Here is a 16922-nt window from a genome sequence, read left to right on the forward strand (position 1 = left end):
TCAAATGAACACCAAGAGAACTTACTGCATTTATTTGGAAAAAAAAATTATAAGAAACATTAAAGGCAACCCTTTGTTCAAGGAAGTTATACTGAAGCATGTCTAAAATTTAATCTAAAATCACAGTGTTATTGACTGTACTTAAAAATTTGCTTAGCAAATGAGGTCACATCTACTTAAGGAAAATATCTTAAAGCAAACCATGTTTTCTTACTTAATTTTATACATTTATTTGGTTCAAGTCAGGCAACCAATAGTCACAGATAGTCTCACAATTTCCATACTGTGGGAAAAGCAAAGAATGCCTATTTAAACTCACTATTACTTTGTGATGATGATTCAGTGAATGCTCAGATTAAATAAAAAGTAAAATCAACTTCTAAAGAATCAATTACTTCAGCAAATAAACTCACTTCAGGCTGAGAGACTTGATGAGATAGACATATACTTGTATTCCTTTCTTTCCCATACAAGTTAGAGTCTTAACACTCATCAAATGGCTCATAAAGGCAACATGTGGGTTAACTAAAAACTCTGTTTTGACCGCACAGTTACACAGTTCATACAAACAAAAATGAGGGCTGGGCTCCCACTCTGTAGGGAATATCTCAGAACTTACACATCATCTAGCTCAGTAGATCAATGTCTGATGGCCTTACCCTGAGCATACTCTGGTAGGATGAGATGCCAAATACAAATTCTTTGAAACCAACTGATGCCACTTTGATGAGCTGCAAGAATGAAGAACCAATGTGTAACTCCTGCAAGTACAGAAACTAATCCAAGAGTTAGGGGCACAAGGGACATGTATTATAGACTCCTAACAGTGAAGCCTAACAAAGACTGAGAGGTTTCAAAACCAGGATCTTTGCTCTATACCTAGGCATAGTTTTTTGACACATGTGATTCTAGAAGGAAATACCCAGAAAAGTTAGTCGACTCTTCATATACTTGAACAGCCATGACTGCAGTGTAATTTTTAAACACAACTGAGTATTTTATGAGAATGGATCTCTTTTTTGAGAACTTAATATTCTTCATAACCCACAAATACTTAGATTATGTTTTTCACAGTGAAAATAGTATTAGCTAAAGACATACCATTGGTATATATACACACTTAAAAGGACACTGAAAAATTGTTGCTCCTAAGCATCATTTGCTTGCCTGCACAAAGAAAATGCAATACAATCTAAGTGCATGCTCAACTTATTTCCTGTCAGGCTCTTCCATCATTCAGTAAAGATGTTCAAAAGTGGTATTATTTCTCAGAAGGTCTTATTTTAATATACCTCAGTTAAATCATATGATAAAAGATTTAATTTCCCAACTTCTCCAGTGCTCTAACATCAGAAGTTATACCTCACAGAAGCACGACTACTGAGTCTTTACAACACTTCTCAGAGTTCCAACTTCATGGCTAAGAAGCCAAAACAGAGAAAATTAAGAATAAACCCACTATGTTAGGTTTTTCAGCTATTTAAACAACATCACATTTTTCAGGTGCTCCAATAATACTTTAAACAGGTCCATTTTCATCCATGAGGACTCAGCACTGCTACATATTTTGAATGTGACATCACAAGGTAGGTACTCAAAACATGAGACATACACATGAAATTACTTTTAATACTTTGATTGAAGTGACTTCTCCAAAACCATGTGGGAACTGTGTGGCAGATGCAGGAAAAGATTCCTGTCTGGAATTCAACTTCATAAAAAGGAAGCTATATTCCTGCAACTTCTTACCTCTTTCACTTCTTTTTATACACTGAATCAAATGAATTAAGAATTTGACAGACAACAACCTGGTTCAGAAGGCAGACTAAATGCCCTTCTAATGATCAGTTAAGTCTATCCTGAATGCTTCAGGAAGATGGTACAGCAGAAAGAAATTACCTGTTTTAAAAATATCACAATGTGTATGAATTAGAGGTTCTACAGTCAAGTTGGTGGTGAGCTCTCATGTTGGTGTCATTCTTATTTACTGTAGCATTCTAGAAATCAAAATTCAAGCATGGAAAAACCCTAAACATTTGAACTAATGTAGTTAGACAATTTCTTATCTAGGTCTCAAGCCAAACTGGCACCTTAAGGCTCACATAATTCATAAAGGACTTGGGGAACATGAGCAACAGGTGAAAGCATGCACTGTGCAGGACTCCTGTCCTCCTTACTAATAGGCAGCTTCTTTCCACTAACCTTTAAAACAGGGAATGGAAAAGAGCATCTCTGTGACACTGCCTTTAACTTTCTGCTCAAGTCCCTTGGAAAAAGAACTAATTCTCTAAAATGGAGCCGAAGAGCTCCCAGGCAAAACCTAGTGGTCAGAATATGTTGATATGGTAAAAAAAAAAACTTATTTCTGAAAACTTTTTATCTCCCATGAGTAGGTCATTTTACCAGAAATGTTTCCAATGTACTTGAGATTTAAGTAGACAACCAGCACTGGAAATTCCATAAAGCTAAAGGCAAGTAAAAACAAAACCTCATTATAGGAATTGTTGAGCTACTCCTTTAATATTACTTTTCTTATCTAGACAATAGTTGTATATTAAATGTGTCTACAGACAAAATCCTGTCATTAATGTAAACATACAGTTTTTTTTCAAGATTTCTCCATTATAAGCCCTCCACAAGTCATTGTAACAGAGGCAGGCCATGCACAGATATGGCACATCATGGAACAGATTTCACTACAGCCAAAATTTAAAACACACATCCTATTACAATATTCCTCATACCAAAATACAAGTGCTGCTTCATTTTGAAACTTTCCTACAACATCTGGATATAGAACTCTCTCATCTACATATATACTGCATAATTGTGTATATGTGAAAATCACACACTACAAACAGTACTGGAATTGGATTTTCCATTTAACTTCTTTGAAATAAGGTTCCATTTCTTAATCCATTCCCCTTTAGAACAGAATCTGCTTTTAAAAAATTCCCACAGGCCAAAAGCTTGAAAACATTTGTAATTTAGTATTAGAGAGCTACTCTTGACAAAATTAAAGGCTTGCGTATGGCTGGTGGTGTGGTGTTTTTCACTGCACAGAATTTAAAAATTGAAATAAAAATTTGTCTGTCTTGAAACACCAAAGCCAGGCAGTATATGTTTTCAACTTAGCAAGAGAGGCAGGAATATGGCAGAATTTCTGATTCAACGTACAGTTTAATTTTAGATGTGTTCATCCAGTTGTTTCACTTTCAATGAATTGGAATTTTTAAATGTAAAAACATTCCATAGTAAGATTTCCAACCAGTTTTAGTATTTATTTAATAGACACATGCAAAGTTTGATTCCTCTCTCTTGTCTGTTATGAATTACTTCCAGACATATCATATTACCTCAGGCCTTCAATCAGCTTCTTTCAGTTGCAGAAACTTCTACATGTAAAAAACCTCCCTATAGTATTATGAACATGAATATAATTTCATTTGCCTTGGGACAGCCCTCGATACACCACAAAAGTGTATTTCAACAAAGAATAACAATTACAACATGGTCATATAAATAAAGAAAAAAAAGCAAACAAAATAACCTCCAACCAAAATCAAACCCAAACCAGCACCAAAACCCACAAATTATTTTAAAAAAATTAAGAACACAACAAAAAACCACCACCAAAGCAAAAACACCCTGCATTTTATAACTTTTGCTGGCTTATATGTGTAAGCTTTTACCAGATGCTAGGAAATTTTTTGCCAGGATGAATACGAAATGACTTCCAAAATAAGAAGCAAAATAAGAAGGTTTATGAAAAAAAAAAAAAAAAGCTACCATCTTCATAAGTTTCCACAAATAATAAATTTAAAACATCAAATAATTGGCAGCTATCAGATATTTCAATATTCAATTTACTGTGACTTATTTTTCTGAAGATAATCAGAGAAATGGCTAAAGAAACTGTAATGGCCTTCTGGGACAGGAAGACTAAGGTTTCAGTAAAAAATGTGAAATTAATTTTTATAGTGATGCAAAGTCAGGGAAGGGTTGTTAAGGGATGGCCTCTTGCCACAGGGTGGAGTTTTGTTATGGTATCCTTTTAGAGTCTGCAGGTGTTTGGCAGGAGCTGAAATCAGGGCCAGCTGTGATATTTCAGCTCCGATATTTCCCTCCCCGTATTTCTCAGAAGTGATGCATCAGGATGATGTCTTACACCTGATGTACTCAACTTGTGTGGTATGATTGTAACTGTTGGGGGGGCACAGGGGAAGTGCCACTGCATGGTTTTTGTTTTATTTTCAGCTGACAACATTCATATAGTAAAACTCATCAATATGAATGGATTTAATATAGTAAAACACCAGATTATAATTTATTAAACTGCCCATTTTTCTGGGTTGTTTTGTTGCTTCCCATGTATACCAGCTATTTAACTAAAGTAAGAACACTGTATAAAAGAATGTTGAAAGAAACTACAGTGCAAAAACGGGAAAGGCAATGTTCTAAAAAAAGAAAAAAACTTCAGTCGCCTCACTTAACCAGCAAAAATCTTTGTTCTTGCATACTTAGCTGCAGTACAGTGCGTACCTGTTTTTGTTTTATCTTTTGGGAGAATTTGAGTAGTTTCTATTAAAAATGGTATTCTCTTTTAAGCTTGTTTTGTTTGGAAAGCTTCAAACCACATTGTATTTCATACACATATTCCCCAGGGTATGTTAAATGGGACCATACTGAGGTCACTCGTAAGATTTTTAAATGTTTTAAGAATTCTTTTAATGTTTGCACTATCTTGGCCTGGTTAAAAGAGCACATTTTTTTAAAAATAGTTTTAAAAAGTTTCACTATATAAATTTTCATTAATGTAGTCTATACTGTTCTATTAAGCATTTGTAAGAACTTTCACAAACATTCCTTTCTCCCTCACATTTTTAAGAAATTTGTTCCCTTAACTAGTCAATCTCCTTTTTCTCTCAGCCGTTTTATCCATATATGCACAAATACACGCATACATCTCTCCACAGACTGATTGACTTACCAGTAAAAATGCCTGTGGTATTCATTTTAACTTCACAAATGAATAAGAGATTATAATCAGTGGGAAAAGTGGACATTTCACTCCATTCATGGAAAAACAGTATCACCTGGCACTCCAGCTTAGTAAGAAATTTCCTGTTTTTTGGCAGCTCACTTGGAGTACGGCTGAAGCTGTTAATGATATTAGCGAAGTGTCCTGGGATCAAAAAATATGTTGTTTTATCTCAGTTTATAGAAGGGGTTATATAAGCCACTCCCAGCCTTCAGAGCTCTGTGGTCCTTTTAGTTAAAATAAAATTTGAAAACACAACCTGCCTGTAGCCAATTGAGTTCCATTTGACTATTTCAATCATCTCCTGTAGTTGTCTTTCCACCTACTTCCTCACAGATGCTTCTAGCCATCCCTTGCATTATTCCAGCTCCCTCCTGGGATTTCTGTCTTCATCTGATACCAACCTAGAGCACCCTAGAGCACTGACAGCTGAGCTGATATCCATGCAGTGCATCTTGGTCACTAACAGTGCAAGATTACACTTATAATGAAAGGTGTTTGCATTATGGACATAAAATCCAAAGATCAAAGAGCAAGACAATCACAATAAATGAAGTAAATAAAATGCTTAGATCCAATCCTGATTGATGGTACAATATGGAAGATGTTAGCAAAGCCTGTGTATTATGTATTAGAATTAGATAAGAGTTGAGCTAAATGGAACTATCACTGGGTTTGATGTTTTTCTAGACTCTTCACAATGGTTGAAAGCAAATGGCACTGAGAAGCAGATAACTGTGCTATGATCAAACAGTGTTATGTAAAATTAAAGAGTTTAACATGTCATACAGTATCAGTATGCATGGTTATCATACGCAAGTTGAGTGACATCTTTCTTAGAACTGTATTTTCTGATCTAAACTGAGTCTGAGAAAACCACATTATATTGAGAGCACTGGGAAGAATTATTGCAAAGTTTTCATACTTGATGAAAATCTGGGTTCAGATTTACACATAAGAAAATGGGTGGATTGATGAATAGGTGGATAAAGAATTGGTTGGATAGTCACATCCAGAGGATGTTGGTCAATGTCTCAGTGAGACATGATTTGGTGACAAGTGGTGTCCTGCAGGGGAGCTTACTGGGACCAGTGCTATTTAATGTCTTCATCATTGACAGACAAAGGGACCAAGGGCACCCTCAGTAAGTTTGCAGTTGACACCAGGCTGAGTGGTGCAGTTGACACACCTGAAGGATGGAGTGCCATCCACAGGGACTCACATATGCTTGAGAAGTGAGCCCATGGGAAAATCACGAAATTCAACAAAGCCAAGTCCAAAGTTCTACACCTGGGTCAAGGCAACCCTCAGGATCAATATGCACTGGAGCATGAGAAGATTGAGAGCAGCCCTGCTGAGAACAAATACAGGGAGTTGGTAGATGAGAGCTTGGACATGAGCCAGAAATGTTTGCTTGCATTCCAGAAAGCAAAATGTGTCAAAGAACATGTGACCAGCCCGACAAGAGAGACATCCTTCCCTTCTACTGTGCTCTCATAAGATCCCACCTGGAGTATCGTGTCTAGCTCTGCACAATGCCTACAGTACAGGAAGGAGCAAGTTGGAGGAGTCCAGAAGAGTGCAGTGAAGATGATCAGAGGGCTGGATGGAGCACCTCTGCAATGAGGAAAGGCTGAGAGAACTAGGAATCTTCATCCTGGAAAAGAGAAGGTTCTAGAGAATCCCTATTGTGGCCTTTCAGTACTTAAAAGGTATTAAAGTAAATAAGAATTTTTAGTAAATAAGTAAATAAGTAAAGTAAAGTAAATAAGTAAATTAAGTAAATAGTAAATAAGAATTTTTAGCAGGATCTGCTGTGATAGGAGAAGGGTTAATGATTCTAAACTGAAAAAAGGTCAATTTAGATTAGCTATATTTAAGGTTTTTTTCAATGATGGTCAGAAAACACTGGAACAGGCTGCCCAGACAGGTGGTAAATGCCCCATCCCTGAAAATATTCAAGATCAGGCTGGATGGGGCTTCTGAGAAACCTGATCTTGTAGAAGATGCCCCTGCAGATTGCAGGGTTGTTGGAGTGGATGACCTTGCAAAGGTCCTTTCCAACTCAAAATATTTCATGATTCTGTGAAAAATCTTGCTGCAATTACTCTCTGTTCTTGTTGGTGGCTGCTGGTTTCTCCTACTACATCTGGGATTTCACAGTGCAGAGGATACCTAAATTACAGTCTCTCAGGCGATAAACTTCTTCCCCAGTCAGACAATGTCAGTCATTTTTTTTTTCCCCTGCTTTCTTTGACCTGAAAATACCTGTGAGAAAATGCTTCTTTTAGAAATGAAATATGAAATAAATGTATAACATGCAGCTATGCACAAATATTGGCATTAAATTTCCAACAGTAATGTTCAGGTGCCACATATTTCAGAGAAGAGTGTAGAAAAGAAGGCTTTAAAGCAGTTTCATGAGGAAGAGATTAACATGCCCCTTTACAGGAAAATATTTCAAAAAACATGCCATATCTAACTGTAAAGCACCATGAAACCTTTTATAGATAGGATAACTAAGTCAAGTAATAACCTGACATATATATTAAAATAACATATATAATTATAATAATATATATGTGAAAATATTATATAGGTGAATTCTAACAAAAGCAAGGTAGCCAAGATAACCTCTTTCCAATTTGGGAGGTAATAGCCCATGACATATGATGTTTTAAAAACAGTCCCTTTCAGAGTAGACTCAACTTCTTAAAATTCACAGCATCAAAAAAAAAAAGCACACAATATTTTTCCAATGTTGCCCCAAGTAGAGCCAAGTCTGAGTAAAATACTCTTGCTGTATGTTCTTCAAAGCCCAACCTTAATCCCTGTGAAAGTTATGAAGTGAAAAATTTGGCCCATGTATACTTTAAGGCATGAGACTATATCATTTTAACGAGAAAGAGCATATTTATTTAATAAAAAAAAGTTCTTTCCCTGCAGTCACCTAACAAATATTATTTTATGCCTCTATAATATAATAATATTTATAATAAACATATTTATTATAAACATATTCTTTTATGAAGGGATTGCTTTGCCTGCTCTTATTTTCCCAATGCTACAATCAGGGTCACAACACACACTTCTGAGAGCAGACATGGACATGTACAAAATCAGAAGAAAAAAACAAAACAGTCAATGATCAACCATTTTATCTTGTGATTCTCTTTAGTAAAAATCAACTTAGAGGAGATTCATCACACACTAGAATAGCCATAAAATACTCAGTTACAGTACTCACAACAGTATAACTCAGTTTATCTTGGGCCCTTAAACCTATCCAAAACCAGAGAGTAAAAAAGCACGGGAGGCATCAGGGAATGTGAAGATAATAAAACTTTACAGATACAAAAATATAAATATATTGGTTATAATTAAACATAAGTGTAATCTGGTGTAATATTTAACATTTGAAAGAGATACATAGATTAACTGTTTTCAGCTACTGAAACCAACACACCAAGGAAAGGGTAAGATTCATTCTTTATATGGATTTTGTGCTTCCTTTTTTTTTCCAGTCAAAATGTTGCCCACGCTTTTCAAACAGAATTGATTTAGGTTATCCATACTCCATACAGAAAATTAGTTCTTTTGGGGCCCCAAAAAAGGTGCTTTTATGCACATTTTTGTGATAAAACACAATTACATACTATATTGGGTTTTCTTTCTCTGTTTTACCAGCCAAATTTGAAATATAGACACGGAATACTTATGGTTTAATTTGTTGTGACAAAATCTGAGTTCCCAAGCATAAAATTCATTTAAGGATTTGCATTTATTTCTTTATATGACATACTATTGGCTAAAACTCAATCCATCGTAAACCTCTCAAATCCCATTTTAAAGTAGCCAAAATCAGGTCTGAGTGGCACGAGGAGTGATCATTACTCAGCATTCATAAAACACCTGTAATAACGTACAGAAGAGACTTGGTAAGGACCAACCTGAGGATCTGAGAACACTTGCTGCATGTTGTTGATTGGGCCATATGGAACCCCACTCCCTTCAAAGAGCTGCAACCACTCGATCGTCGCTTTTTCTGAAAACCTAAGGGCAAATAAGAATGAATGTGGTTTCAACACTCTACTTTCAGATTCCAAGGAACGTATATCATGTCTCCTTCTTCTCACATTGCTTCCATACTCCTCTCCACTGATTTCTCCCAGTCAGTGAATAAAATAACAAAAATGTACTACCTATGTTCTTCAGAAATGCAAAACCCAAAGACACAGGGGAAAAAACATCTCTAAAGTGACTTCTATTTCCATCTGATCATCCGAAGCAATGCAGAAATGATATAAAGCTAAATTAATAATAAGTTTTAAATAAGGATCAGTGGGTTTCCTCCCTTCCTTAATTATACTAATGCGCTTCACATTTGTTTCCCATTATGTATGTATTTAACAACAAAAAGATAGAGCGCAAGTACCATACAATACTACTCATTAAAAGCTGATGTAAAGCACCATAAAAAACATGCACCTGGATTAAAAACCACATTTTTAGGTCTGATAACAAGACTAGTCACGTATATATTTGTTGTACAACCTATCCTAGGGACACCCAGTTCAGTGCATATACACAGTGCCTGTATGCTGGTGAACACATTGCTCCAGGTCTTTGTATCACATGCAGAAAGCTCATTTTATTTCTAACACATTCAGTTTCATAACTAGTAACATCACTCTATTTCCCCCATTTTGTTAGATAGATTTTCTTTCCTCATCTGCCTAGTAAAATTGCATACATGAAGAAAACACCATAGAAATAATACCAGTCACTGAGAGATGCTATTTTCTGCAGTTATCTGGAATCCGGAATAAAAGGTGAACTTACTGGGAGATAGTATTTTAAATTTCAGGCAGATAAATACCACAGAGGTCTACCAGCTTATTAGAAATTAAAGACTGAGTTCATGATATACCCAACATCAAAAAGAAATTAGATGTAATTTAAAGACCTAAAAAAATGAAATTAATAAAAACCTTAAAAAAAAACCACTCAGTAACTGGCATTCTATAGCTACCAGTTTGCTGTTCCTTAAGGGTAATTTGGAACAATGTCAGTAACATTCAGCTTTACTTCTAGCACAAACTATGGATGGCACTTTCTCAGAGCTAGAAGCTCTATTCCTGAAGTCAATGAACAATTCTAGAAGAAATGGAAGGAGCAACCAAAAAAAAAGAAAAAAAAAGAATCAAAATAAAAGGCCTTAAGGGTGCAAAATATATTATACTATATACACATATATATATATATATATATTAAAAAATGAAGCAATGAAGCATAATGCAGCATAGCTTCTAAATAAAACATATATAAGAATATTGCACGGTCTAATTATACGTACATTGAATATTAAAGTAGTTTCATGGTAAAGATGCAGTTAGCCATAAAGATAGTGCTGCTCTTGGACCCAAACAGGGTCTATCCAATTTAGTACTCTCTTGCAACCACACCAAGAACCAGGTACATTGCAGGAAACTGGGGGAAAAGGTAATTCTAGAGAGGCGATAACCTTCCTTCCTCAGTGATTGGAGCTATTAAGAAACTATTATTTTAGTCTAAAATTCAATTTGTATGTTCCTTCAGTACTCTCCATTCAACAACAGTTCTCATAATCTGTATATTCTTGTTATTCATAGTCTTCTATTATTAAGGATTGGGGCTCAAACTACTGCACAATGTAAATAAGACTCAGATGCAAAACTATTTTCCCTTCAGTTACAGATGCTGTTTATATAAAACTATGCTGTTCCCTGCTAGCAACAGATATGCTTCATATTTCATGGCCCACTAAATCCCTTGTTATAAATGGAAAGTTTTTCTCAGCTACTACTTTTTGACACTTCAACTTCTACTCTCTCATTTCTAACAAGACAGGACAGCTGCAAGAGGAATCTTGGACTCAACTTCATAACAGACCACTGAAACTTCATAACCACTGGCGCTGAAATTATTGTAATTCTCAACGTATGTAATCACATTCAATTGATCTCTAAGTCCTGCTATGTTATGTTCCTCTACTTCTTTTTGAGAAGGAGTATATAAATATCTTCCTGCATCTAAAAACCCACAACTTTTGCATTTAAAGGATAGCCTAAAAATGAAGTCTTTTCAATGGGAGTGTCTATAATCTATATCTAGTTCCCAATGTTGTGGTAAATCTGAATAATTTTCAAGACATATATTCTTCTTCAGTTACACCATTGTGACTGACTCAATATATAGTGGAGTTGTACATGTATGTTGCAGAGCCTATGTAAATGTTAAGCAAAATTTCCATGATTCTATATGAATTTTTACTATTTTAGTTTGTGCTTAGGTTTTTCCTTACTACATAACGGGAAAAAACCAAAAACCAAACAACACAATTTCGTAGAAAAGAAGAGATTGTCTATTATCCTCAAGGGACACACACAGCATTTCCTCTTGAAATTGAAACTCTGTATCTAACTCTGATGTAGAATAGTTTCCTTATTTGTGTAAAAGAGAGGCTGTTGAGAGCATATTGTTAAGCAAACTTTAAAACAAAAACCAACCACTGCCAATAAAGGTCTAGTATTCAGATTCTGAGAGCAACAGTATGCAACTATTTTGGTCATTCAACTGTGTTTTATATATTGAAACATTTGCAGTACATCATTAAGGCAGAAATACTGTTTCAAAATCTGATAAAAGATAAAGCATGGATAAAAAAAGTTAATTTTTACCTCTGATGTCAGCTGCACAAACTTCAATTTTCCCTTTTTTCTTACCAACCTGTATGTATTATTTCTATTATTCCCCCAACTAAGTATAATTTGTGATAATACTTAGACAAATAATGTGAAGGTTATGGCTTCCTTTTTTCCTTGCCAAGGTCGGGATGAATAATAAACGGGAAACGTGGGTTTCAAGTTCAGATTTGGATGTTTATTATTTCTTATCTATTTACAGACTCGGGAGCTGTGAGCTTTAACTAGCAAGTTAGAGAAATGAGGTAAAATGGAGAGCTTCTAACTCTTTCCAAAGTTATTTAAGCGATAATTACCCAATAACAAGGTGATGCCTATATTATTTACAATTTTGACCCAATAATGACCACCCAAGGCCTGCAATGGGGACTTTTCTCACCCAGTTACAGAAAACCACCCAAACCCATGAAGAAGAAGGGCTTAGACAGTACCCAAATTCCTCAATCTAGACTCATATGTATTACTATATACCAAAATCTTAAATCTAAGTTTTTCACCCTGAGATCATGCAGTACTATTCAAACTACACACACACAACCCCCATGCTATCACTCAATCTGGAGAGCCTGTTCCAAGGCCTCAAGTCAAATGTGGTGCTTGCTTGAATGTCAGCACCTTTTAACACAGAAAGCCTGAAATTTTCAGCCTCCAGGGTTCCAACAAGATAAATACCATAACCTTTACTTAAAGTGAAGGACTGATGTTTAGGTTGCTAAGTATCCATTAACAACATGTCAGCACTCCAAAATAACAAGCAAAGACCCTCAGCAAAAACTTAGAAGAAGTAGAAGATTAACATTCTCTCCTGAAAATTAAATCTCTGTCATCAGGAATTTAGAAGGTCTAGCCAATCCTTTTTCTCTTAACACATTTTAAAATGCATCCCTATGTTTTTTCATTGTTTTTAATAAATCTCCTACTTCACATATTTTTTCAGTTAAGAAAAAGAAACTATTGACTTTCTTTATACATACACATACATAAATAAAATCACTGCGATGGAAACACATACAAGGCTAAACAATTGTCCATCTTCCAAAACTGAGCTAGTAGGGGAAAAAAAAGTCCAAGACTGTAGAGCATCCAAACTCTAAAACATGACACATGCAAGAAGATCTTTACCTCAGAGATATTCAGTGACTGCAGGAGAGCTCAACACTGCTCACATTACAGCTTCATATATTGGCAGATGGGTCCTTTTTCCTTTAAAATATTCCATCTGATATATATATATAATTCCATAAATGCCTGTGATTACCTGCGATTTATTTGCTGAAATGTTTTAAACCTGTAACTTAGCTTTCTGCAATTACTAACGGTATTTTAGAAGTCCAAAAGAATTTGCTTTTTACTGTACTACTTTGTGGCATTAAGCTCAAATTCAGGCTCTTTCGGACAGCACCTCTGAGAAAGGAAGGATATGTATCCCAATGAAGAACAAACCCATTGCTAGGGCATTTACTAAAAAGTCTGAACTGAGGCTTACTTCCTGAAGAGGTCAAAGTCTCCATGATGTCTTATTTGTATTTTAAGCAATACTTCAAGCCTCCTTTGCACTGAATTACACAGCACTCACGAAGATACTGGAGTATTGAAATGAGGCATCAAATTCCAGAACATTTAACATTAAACACATTTCTTCCTTTGAAATATCTTAAGAATATTTAAGTGTGGTATAAGCTGAAATAATTGAAATTGGAAGAAATCCAATTAGATATATTTTTCTTCAATGAGTAAATCTAGCAGGCATCATTAAATGAAAACATCTAAATTTAAACTATACACTCAGCAAATTCATCAAAAAAATTACAGCATAAAATAAGAAAAAACTTCCAAAAGAAAAAAAAGTTTTACGCCTTGTTTTCTTACATAAACTAAAAGTGTAGTTTTGCATCTCAAAAAGCAGGATCTATATTGCCTTCTGCTTTCTAACAAGGCCTAATTAAAAAAAAAAAAAAAAAAAAAAAAAAAAAAAAAAAAAAAGGTAAGAAATGGACCTTTACATGTAAAACTGAAAAAAGAATGTCTGCTTGACTTGTGCAAGTTAGATGAAATGGCATTAATGAGTTTGTGTATTTTAACAGTGCTTGGGTGTGTTTCCAGGTTTCTCATCCTGATAATTATTAAAGTAAAACATGTTTCCTTTTTTTTTAGGAATATTCTGTCTTCCAATGAAACAAAGACTTAAAAAGCTAGAATCCACTTTGTGTGTATTCCATTTTCTATGTTTCCTAGGAAACCTTCAATCCTTGCTACATCCTATGGGAAGGGCAAGCATGTTTCTCTAATGGATAAAACCATCCAATTCCACACAAAGTTTAGAAGAACTACTGAAGCAAAATACTGCTATTTTCTATAGGAAACTTATGGCAATTAATTTAGAGAAGTAATTTGGACAGCTACCAAATAGATATAACAGCAACCTCTAGGATTCGTAAGAGCTTTTTACACATGGTCAATTACAAAAAGCTCCTCTGTTCTTGCTAAATAGCGTTCCTGTGTTTTCTAGCACAAGACAAATCTGCATCACAGTTATTGTTTCATTTTGTTCTATCAACAGTCTCTTCGCTCCCAAATACCTAAAATATTTTCTCTCTTCACTACCAAACACCTCTTTAATCGTAGTTAAATGAGTAGGAGAGTTGGTACAGTTTCTTACAGTAGCATCTATGGAAGACACAATACAAAACAGAAGTCCTAGAAAATATTAGTTTGGAAAATTCAAAGAACTGATCATTACCCTTTAGTCCACAGCAAATATAGAATTAGTGTTTTTAAAGTGAGTACTGCAGTATTCACTCAATAGTCTGTAAATGTTAGTGACTCTGTTAGAGTCTACTGTCCTGTTACTGGTAAATCACTGGGAAAACCACAACAGACTAAATATTAAAATATTTGGGATCAACATGATTGTACTGACAGGTTTTGCTGAGAGATATTTCAACTGCTTTAAAAGGTGTCACATACAGTTGATTATAAGTGGTAGCTACATAAAATACTGTCCAGAGATTTGCAGGTACCACAAATCCACCGTGAAAATTCTATATTTCTGCATACTATAAATCTTGTTACCAGCTTTATAGAACTATTAATAAACCTTCACCTCTATGCACAAAATTTGTGCCGGAGATTATTGGACGTTCTTGTTCCACTATTGAGATTTGTATGCTGCTTTAAATCCATGTATGATTTTTAAGGCATGGCATACCAGACAGAGGGAAACACATCTATCTTGTAAAATGTCTTTCTTATGGCTACTGAGTAGTTAATCCAGGATGTAATTTTTCTAGTCAGATAACATTAAGCTATGCACTTTAGAAACATACTACTTTTCTCCAACCTTCCTCTGTTTTACCCAAATACAAAAAAAGGACCATAACTTTTATAGTTATGACAAAAGAAGTGCAAATTAACTGAAAATCAGCTAGGTATGCACACATCAGTAAAAGCACATTGGGAAGGACAAAAAGTTGCATTGATTTTGTTGCTGGTTTTCTTTTAACTCGAGGGGATTAAAGAGCTAATAAGGGTCAAGTCAAAAAGTTCATTTAAAATCCTTGATTTCAGCAGCCTCAAGTTAGAAATGTAAGTCATCAGAAAGGAGAGGGCAAGTTTTTTTTTCAGAAAGGATCTTGAACTTCACACGCATATGAAAATCTTAGAAGTTTATTTAACAGTTAGAAAAGAACACAGAAAATACACATTAACTTACCCAGTCCAAAAATTTTGCGTCTCCCTCATTTGTATACGCAGAAGTTAACATAAAATAACAATTCAAAATATAGCATTGTAAAGCAAAACATGGCAATTTGGTAGCTAATGTCTACACAGCTCAACCCTCTATGAGTGAGGTAGGTGACTGGGGAAAGTAAGCCTTACCAGCTGTGCCACACTGAAGTCAATTGTTTTTCAAACACCTGTCTTGCTGAAGCTGTAAACAACCAGACACTCATTCCTGTAATGTTATCAACAGTGACTTCAGTCAGCAAGGCTCTTGGTTTAGAAAAGGAAATGGTGGGGATAGGGAAGGAGATTTACAAAGACTGGGTGTGTCTCAATAAGTGTGAATTTAACAATGCTTCTCATCAGGCAAATTAAACATCTTGCAATACTCTTTCCCATTTAGTTGCTCTCCTCTTATGTTACTAGGTGGAAACTATTTAGCAACGACTATTAACGGAGGCTCGAGTTTCTCTGTGTTTCCTTCCTGCTCATTCCTTTTCCCCTCGCACTTTTATACGCAGCATGCAGCTGTACTGTACAGTCAAGAATGAGGGGTTTAAAATGTGAGTGCTAGGAATAGAAGTTCCACTCTGAATAATTTCCAGCCCTAGCAATTCTGAGTCTACAATAATTTAGTTAGAGCTGCAGGAGCACTAATCATGCTGAATTTATGCGTTCTTCTTTACGTGAAACTGCTTCAATTTAAAGGCTGAGGGCATGTCTGCTACTCACCCTTCACCTACACTCATACATCCCCAAACACTCTGTACCATTTACAGGTTAATTTCACAAACTACCTTGAAACACACATTTAGATGCCCTGTCTTAAAATGTTTCTACATTACAGAGTTGCATGTAGGATTAATATTCAAATTCTGGAGCAATTTGAAGAAGAAGGTCAACAGATTAAGACCCCTTTCTCAAAGCGACTTCTTTTAAAACTCGTATTATACTAGCTTTTGCACAGATGCATCTCAAATTTCATGTGCACTCTATATATGTGTGTCTCGACATATGCATGCATATATATACACCTACAAAATAATCTGCATTGTGTCTAGTACTATTGTGTTCTAGTGGAAGCAAAAGTAAAAGTGGAAGGGAGGTAGAGGGGTAGAGGTAGAGGGGGAACAGAGCAACAATTAAAACTTGGTTCTTTTGTTTCTGAGTTAGATGTACATCTAACTCACAGAGGTTTCCACTGGAAACTTAAAAAACAGAGTGCTCTGTAGTCTGTCAGTTCTCACATGAGCTGTGAGTCTCAGGGGCCTCAGTGGTAGCCATTGAACCTGACCTCCACCCAGGTAGGGTCATTTTAAATTGACTCTTGGCACATACACAAGAAAGGAAGGCAGAGGTAATTTTCTTTGGTCAGAGTTCTGCTTTCTTGTCATTTAGGGAAAATGTAATCTAAA

The 16922-nt window shown here is 35.3% G+C and overlaps 1 protein-coding gene across 8 annotated transcripts in view; it reads right to left on the reverse strand.

The window, feature by feature from the left end:
• The window catches only part of SUGCT (succinyl-CoA:glutarate-CoA transferase), a 317512-nt gene that overhangs the window by 176267 nt on the left and 124323 nt on the right, over positions 1–16922 (reverse strand). For 5 of the 8 annotated variants that reach the window (XR_014589484.1, XR_014589485.1, XM_083856373.1 and 2 more), the window contains one exon: positions 8992–9094. Coding sequence is in view for 6 of the 8 variants with exons in the window: in XM_083856373.1 (XP_083712499.1) it covers positions 8992–9094 (103 nt within the window). In the remaining 2 variants the exon portion in view is untranslated. Of the gene's footprint in view, positions 1–611; positions 732–6561; positions 6699–8991; positions 9095–16922 lie in introns of those variants that run through there. The other 3 variants (XM_083856371.1, XM_083856370.1, XM_083856374.1) reach the window with 3 other exon arrangements.

Source organism: Zosterops lateralis (assembly GCF_965231275.1).
Source record: "Zosterops lateralis genome assembly, chromosome: 1".
Classification (NCBI taxonomy): Eukaryota; Metazoa; Chordata; class Aves; order Passeriformes; family Zosteropidae; genus Zosterops; species Zosterops lateralis.